The following is an 8,041-nucleotide window of genomic DNA, read 5'->3' on the forward strand; positions in this document are numbered from 1 at the left end:
GGTTTATGATCCACAGGGTACCCCAAAGGTAGATCAAACCTGCTTTCCTAAGTTGGCTTCGTTCTTCCTTGTTTCCTAGGTCAATCTGAACTGAATCCCGCTGCTAAAAGAATTAAACATCCCAGTCCAACAACAATGAATGTTACGTTCATTACGGAACCGTCCAAAAACCGAAGTATGTCAGGCCACTGATGATACGGCACGGCCATACCCAGTTTAATTGCACGCCCGCAACTATTCCCTCCCTACTCTCTACCACACGCTCTCGCCCGCTTGTTACATCAACCGCAAATACGAGTGAGCACCCCACCTGCCTCCATACCATGTTCATCCAAATCTGTAGAACCTTTCGTTCGGATATAGCCGTTTCTGTGTATCTGTGCTTCCCGTAAATTCAACAGCTTTCTACACGATTCGCTCTCCGGCTCGTGTCCCTACAGTCCCTACAGTTTCAAAGTATACTATTTTTCTAAGATTCTCGGTACCATCAATCCGCTTTGTAATCCTTCCTCTTCATTACCCCCACTTCCGCCTTTTGAGGCCCCAGTCAGGAGTCCAACGGTCCAAGGCAAGCAGTGGCTCTAGGTTCTAATTTGGACCGGCTGGATGACATCAACTATGCTGCTTCACATGATCTGATGTGCTGGCTCTTCATTTTCCAAGGTTTACAATTTTGTCACGTGTCAGGCAGATAGCCTCTTGTTCTGTCCTTCCTCGCATTGTCTTTAAACCGCCACATACAGATCTCAACGATCTGATCTTGCTCTCTAAAAAAGCATAGTAATATGCTTCCTTGCCCGTGCCGGTTTGGTTGTGACTTCACATACAGTGTATAATGTCCACCGCATATGGCGCCGTCACTTTTCCAAACCCCCCTGTACACACGATCCTCGCTAGTCATGCCTTCATTCTGACTGTACCTCTATCATCATGCCTGACGTCACGCCATTTATAAATATGAATAAACATTATGGTTGTCGAGATCAACTACCATCAGAAACGTCGACAATCTCCGCTTTGTGGGTGCCGGATAGTTGTGTTCCATTTGGCAGATGATATGTATTCGGTTGTGGCATAAACTTGTGGGGCCGGAAGTGTTCGTGCTGTAGTTGAAGAAAGGTCACTCCGGTCACATGCATCACAACAGGACAAATGTGCCAACCAAAATTACTAATTAAATTCATTTTTGTCATGCGGTATAATTTTGACCTTCGACGTTTACTCGGTATAGATGGATGGGCGCCAGGCTTATTCCGCTCTCCGGTACGGTCGACGTAGGCTTCTTGTGGCTAGTTGGTTAAGCATCGTTGAGCACAAGCTTCGCGTTAATCATGTGCATCAGCTAGGTTCGTTTAACTGTTCGCTGTGATCGACAGAATGGTCAACCTGGCACCTTCGGAAGTCATAGTGGAGCACGCTGCTGCCTAATTACGAAGACGCATAGGTCATCAACATGCTGAAGCCTTAGGTTCTTCCAACATGGCAGGGTCTATTCGGCAATAATGGGTGCCGCTTCCGCGACGTTAACAGAGCAGACATTATCGAATTCTCCGAACAAATATTTTGATGTTCGACCAGTCGTGCATAGTCAAGTAGCAAAAATTATTTACATGGCTGGAACCTTCGTATGTTTTACATCCACAAGGGCCATGTAGTTTCTAAAAGGTTTGCTGAACTCCTTCAGCGCAACTATTCACAAGTTGTGTTCACTGTGGGTGATTCACCTTTCACCGAACTTCGCGATATCTCACTGCATTAAGCAATGAATTCACAGTCAGTAGTGCCTGGTAACCCTGAAGTTTAGATCACATCAATAAGTCACACATAAATAAATGGCAGAATAATTCATTATACATAGACATCATACGGTATAAACTGGCATCCATGGAATTGAGCAACTTTTGATAAATCAGTTTCATTGTGCGACTGACTGCGCTCGATTCCGAGGCTGGTAATATCGTGGGAACTGGCAGTGGTCTATGTCACTGCGGGCACGCTCACTTAAACAAAATGCCATAGGCGACATAGCAATGAAACGTGAAACCGGAATAAACCATAACTCCGTAAATTATCGAAGCTGCAATCGTCATAATTTTGACGGAATTTCTTCTGGTTTACATCTGTTTACGCCAGAAGAGAAGAAAGTTACTACTTGGGCTTCCAGTCACTCTCTTCTCCTGTGAGACGGAATTCCACACTGATCCCCATTTACCGCTCGCACTTAGGTGCTGCTACGGCCGGGAAGTCTATCCCTCGCAACATTGGCCGAGAATTAGGGACGATTGCCGGTCAGCACCAAGCCGAGACATGAATGGTCGAAAGCTTGGACCAAACAGCCAAATGCCGAATGCCGGTTGACAACGGCGCATCCAGAACGCGTCAGGATTTCAAGAAAGTTGTTAGCGCCTACGCCATACATATATTTATATGAAACGATGTACAAGTGATCCTGACTTCGCTTTGGGGCGTTAATTTGCCTTGTGCGCCCTTGGTGGTTGTTTTGACTTGAGCGCTACCTCAGGAGGCTCAAACCGAGAACTAAGCTGAGAAAAATACCATTACTACACCTCTCCGCCTACCGTGGAGAAGATCTTGGAGCGAACTGGTAGCGTTCAAATGCCAACCCAACGATCAGGCGTCTATCAGATGATTGCCCCATGAAGGCGCGAAAGCTGAGCGAGGAAAGTCTCAAGGGAGAGTTGCGAAAAGGGTCTCCGCCTGGCGCCAGTTCAACCGACTCCCAAATTATGGCCAAAGTGTTGTAAGCTACGGCCTTTTGTGCTCCTGAAAATTCGCAAACGCAACTGATCGTGACCACGGATTGCAGTTTCTACTCAACCATCACGGACCGCGGAGATATCGATAGACGGCTACTTTCTTTTTCAAGATGACTCAAAACGAAGGAAGACTGGTGAGGTTGCTTTATACTTACATGCTGCCATGCCCGTTCCGAATGACCCTTTGGTATCAAACGTACGCCATTTCGCGATGCACCGAGGATTTCAATCCCGCTGAGCGGATCCGATTCTCCCCTTCTCGGTGTGGTCCATCTTTGCCCCTCGAGCCCTCCTGAAGATGATCAATTCCTCATAGAAACACTTGAGCAACTTCACACGTCCCCTGCTAGTAGGTAAACTCAAAGTTTCAAAGGCCCTCTGGATGGGGTTTCAGCACGTCGGGACCAGTGGGCTTTTTGCAGCGGCGCTGACTGAAGTCGTTCAACAGAGTGCTTGGACTCAACGCGTCGTTGCACCCACCAGACATCGCACAGGCCAACTACCATCCCTCCTCGATTTGGTCAATACTAACGTTAGACACTTCGTTGATCAGGTAATAATCTACGCTCCACTGGGACGTAGCGACAATCATGTACTGACCTTTGATTTCTTCTGCCTTTGGGCCAGAGATCCCGAACCCCAAATGTGATGTTCGTCCCAAAAAACCAGCACGCAGTCGGATGGGCCGCAGGCTGCTCACAAGGATTCGGCGTCTTCTGGAAAAGAGGTCGTAACTTTTTTCAAAAAGTTGACTACAGGAGATACAGAAGATGAGCTGGCACTTCGTAAAATTAGGAACCGCTCTAAACCAGAAATCCGCCAATGGAGCACATGAAGGTAAGTCACCATTCTGGACCTCGCCCGGAAGAACAGAAATGTGCTGTTCAAATACATGAGACATCGCCGCAGAAATAAGCACCCGCGTCCTCCTTGAGAGACAGGAGCGGAGAACCCACGAGTGACACGACACTGGTATCTGAGGTTTACAGAGAACACTGGGCATGTCCTCGTTACATCCCCTCTTGTCAAGGTGTAACTACAGCCAGCCTCTAACCGACCTGTTCTTCACGAATGTGGACATTCGTCAACTCTTGCACCAGATCAACCCATTCTGCGCGTTGGGGCCTGACGAGGTCCATTCAAGGATCCTGAAGGAAACATCGTCTACACTGGCAACTAATTTTTTCTACATGGTGTTTCGTCAGTTGCTTGACGAAGGCCGCCTCTCCTCTGCTTGGAAAGAAGAGATTGTCACGCCAATCTACAAACCTGGTGATCGACTATCTGCTGCCAGCTACAGGCCTATAAGCCTCATGGCGTGCGAAGCAAGGTGGTGGAACGCGTTCTGAAGCGAGCTATCCTAAATCACATTACTTCCAGCAACATGATATCTCAAGCTCAACACGGACGTATCCCAAACTGTCTTTTCGTGGCAAACATGCTCGTGTTTATGGACAGGCCAACCCTAGCCAAGAACGAGGGACTTCTATCGGACGCCACATTTTTCGACTCCTCACAAACATTTGCTGGGGTCCCACACGTCCATCTGCTCCAGAAACTCGAGTTTTACCGGATTCGAGGGAAAATCATGCACTGAATCTAGGCGCTCCTATCAGACAGATCATTCTGAGTGAAGGTAGGTTCCGCGTACTTTTCTTCAGCGCTGGTTTCCAATGGAATTCTCCAAGGCTCCGTTTTGGAACCACTGCTGTTTCTGGTATACATCAACGACCTTCGAGATGTTCTGGCTATCCTCAAACTTTTTATTCTCACCGTACGATTAGATATCGGCTCAGAAGGCATTAACCATTTCATGGACGATTCGGTGCACCTTCTCCCGTATTACCCGCATGAACTTCAAAATATTCTATGGGGCACACGTCCGAACGCTACTTGAATACGCCAATCATCATCACCATCATCGACAGCATGACATCAATGTTCAACACCGATGCTTCACTGCCCTACCAACACGACTTATTTGAAAGCCTTATTGTAAAGAAAAGAGTAAAGGTGGACGGGAAAGGGACTTAGTGCTAGCTTAACACAATACTTCCGAGGTGTCTATACCTCCAGACATTCACTCAGGCAATCTGGACAGAAACTGACAACAAGAACGCCACTGACATCGGTTGGCAGCCATATCTTGCAGTGTCTCCAACCAGGCACAGTGAGGATCACGCGGTCCCCACCCTGGAAGGCGAGTAGTACCGACAGCACTCAAGCGTTTCGTGATCTCCTTCATACTCCCCCGCCACCTCTCTGTTTACGCCACTCTGATTTGGGCATGGAAAACAGCACTCTCTTCGGCAAACGATGGTTCGGCATACGTAACACATGTCCCAACCAACGCAGCTTCTGGTGCTGGACACATTCTTCAATGGAAGTACCCGTTACACAACCGAAAACACGCTTTCTAACTGCCTTCTCACGGGTTCGCCGACACCAACCCACACGAGCCATGCTTCTGAGACAACGAGTGTCGAACACCTGAAGACGTCTCAGGTCCGCTGCTCGAATAGGCCAAGTCTCACAGCCATGCAACAAGACAGCCCGTACTATAGCTTGATACACACATCCCTTCAGATTCAGAGATAAACCATTCTGACGCCATAGGTGTCTCAAATTAGCAAACGCGGCCCGAGCCTTGCAGATTCGCGCATTCACCTCATCTGTCACACTACAATCAGAACTAATACAACCTCCAAGATGCGTAAAACGCTCCACAACTTCCAGTACCTCTCCCTGGATCGTAAGTGGCGTGTTCAGTGACTGCACGTCCACGGGCATGACCTTACACTTTGTGGGTGCAAAGTGCATACCGGAGGACGGGATGACTTTGGTCAGTTCATTTAAGAATACTGGCACCTTTTCATCCTCTTCGAAAATGAGAACGATGTCGTCTGCATATTCCAGATCGACAAGATTTTCTTCACAGGCTATTTGAACACCAAGGTTTTGAAGACCCATTATTTCATCGATCACAAAGTTGAAAAGGAATGGAGAGGGTGGGCATCCCTGACGGACACAGCTTTGTGTGCGGAAGCTTTTGGAGAGCTCTCCGTACACTCTCACGCATCCAGAAGTCTGAATACGCCAACCAAGTTGTCTACTCAGGTCGCGCGAAAGTCACCACCCTCAGTGAGCGTGTCCAGCGAGCCGCTACGAAAATGGTTGCCGGCCTCAAATCCGTGGACTACGAAACGCGCCTCGCGGTGCTTGACCTATTTTCTGTGGAATATCGTCGCTCCCTAGGAGATCTACTTATTACCTGTACCCTGTTTGAACAAAGCTTGCCCAACAGATTTTCCACCATTGACCCAACAAACACACGGCTGGGACATGGTTAGATTTTCAAACTCAGAGCGCACACTCTCATTAGGCAAAATTTTTCTCACTTCGAGGAGTAGCTGCGTGGAATAACCTTCCTACGACGGTTGTCCACGCTCCTAGAACCGAGTCCAAAGCACTGTTAGCCAATTATTTACACGATTCCTCGAGCTGGCAAGCATACTGCACCAAGCTGAGCACTCAAAGAGCAGTGCTATGACTTTTCCTCACTTGTGCATTTCAGGTGAATGACAACCGCGGAACGACAACAACAAAACCGACCCGAACTCTCGGGCAAAAGCCTCGATCCGTGTGTCAATACGTGAATCCGCGAATGATGTAGCTGGACCTGTTGACCTTCAATAGTCGGGTTATTTGCTAGGTCCGCGGACCCACGGATTTAAGTTTTCTCTCATTCTTGCCTTGTGTTATTTGGGTCTAAGGTGAAAAACTTATCGGCCAAACCTTGTTGAGGCAAAGCATAAATTAGCATTAGGTCCCATGGGACGCAGCGATTTCCGAGACGCGTTTCGTAACCAGCGGATTTAGGAGGTTTGTTTTTCTTCCATCCTAAGCAGACGACTTCTTCGGTGTATTCAAGAAGTGTTCTGACGTATGTTCAAGACTATCTAGAAGCCGAAACATCCGTAGAACATAGTTCTACAAAGTCTTTTGAACCGATTTTTCATTGTGGGGAGAGGACGTGTTTTAGTAGAGCATGCTCTACTAAAAGTGCACTTTTAGTATTTGTCTTCGTAATGTTTTCTGACACATTCTCACCTTGTACGGCAAAGTTGTTTGCCGAGTCTTCGCCGGACGACCGGTGCATGCAATTTTCCTCGTTCAACGCAAGGTGCAAGTCCGTGACCATATGGTCACTATATTACTTCGTGGCGTCCACGTTCATGTGGAAGGCGCTGGCGTTGGTACTTCGAAATTCCATGCCGTCCGCAAGAGGTAGACGTGGACTTGGAAGTCGGGAAGTTCAGAATTAGTGGTGGTCCTAACACCGAGCCTTGAGAAACTTCAATGGATACCGCTGTAGAAGAGTAGGCTGGGCTGACTCACTCAGAATGTTCCATCTGATAGGAGTGTCGTAATCCAGCAAAGGATTCCTCCTTAAATCCCATAAAACCCTAGTTTGTGGAGCAGCGGAACGAAGGGAAAAGATCGAGTGCTTTTGAAAATCGTTCAGTTGTAACGCCCTGTCGGTGCCTAACTACCATGCCACCCGAGGATTGCACGAGGGCTGGTATACTGCCTGGTTGCCCAAGCCTAGACAGGGGAAGTCGAGAGGCAGAGGTCGGGTTCGAACTTCAGACGTTCGAGTCATCTCGCCCGAGTTGAATGTCTTGTAGAAAAAGGCCGTTGGTCGATGGTTTTGGCTCAGGGATGCGGCTATAGCAAAATCGAGGGCATCGATTTCAACAACCAAACGCTCGTCATGGTCCATTGCAATTATCCTAGCATTTTATAGTTTGCTTTTTAGGTTCTCCGAAGCTAATTCGACAGCGAAAAGTAGAGGGAGTGCTTTATTTTTTTGTCAGAAAACGAAGATATCCAATGGGCATAGTATACGAACATACCGACGACGCGCTGCATTTCCAAGGTAGTATGCGGAGGAGGTAACTGGCGATTACACTCCGTGCGTTCAGGGTCGGGCTTATGACACCCTTTGAAAATTCATAACCTAGGAGGCAGATAGCTTTTGAAGCGGTGACGGTTTTGTTGTCGTTAATCGTGATTCCGTCACGAAGAGGCTGGACCCTACCGTGGTGTGGTGGTTTGTGTACCTCAGCGACCCATTGAGCTATACTGGGGAGTGTCCGCACGATGCTCACAGTCTCTCATACCAGGTTGGTCCATGGGTAGAGGTCCGACGGACACAGTCTCCTGGCCCTCCAGGTTGGGGGTTGGAACATGTGGCGACTTGT

At 48.1% G+C, this 8,041-nt stretch overlaps 1 protein-coding gene across 1 annotated transcript in view; it reads right to left on the minus strand.

Annotated features, from left to right (window-relative positions):
- Positions 1 to 7,639: 7,639 nt before the first annotated feature.
- T265_11869 (hypothetical protein) overlaps positions 7,640 to 8,041 on the minus strand; it is a gene marked incomplete at both ends in the record, with an annotated part of 4,444 nt that continues 4,042 nt past the window's right edge. Inside the window, one exon of the mRNA XM_009178668.1 lies at positions 7,640 to 7,922. Within this exon, the coding sequence (XP_009176932.1) occupies positions 7,640 to 7,922 (283 nt within the window). The remainder of the gene's footprint in view (positions 7,923 to 8,041) is intronic.

Source organism: Opisthorchis viverrini (genome assembly GCF_000715545.1).
Source record: "Opisthorchis viverrini unplaced genomic scaffold opera_v5_618, whole genome shotgun sequence".
In the NCBI taxonomy this organism is placed as follows: domain Eukaryota; kingdom Metazoa; phylum Platyhelminthes; class Trematoda; order Opisthorchiida; family Opisthorchiidae; genus Opisthorchis; species Opisthorchis viverrini.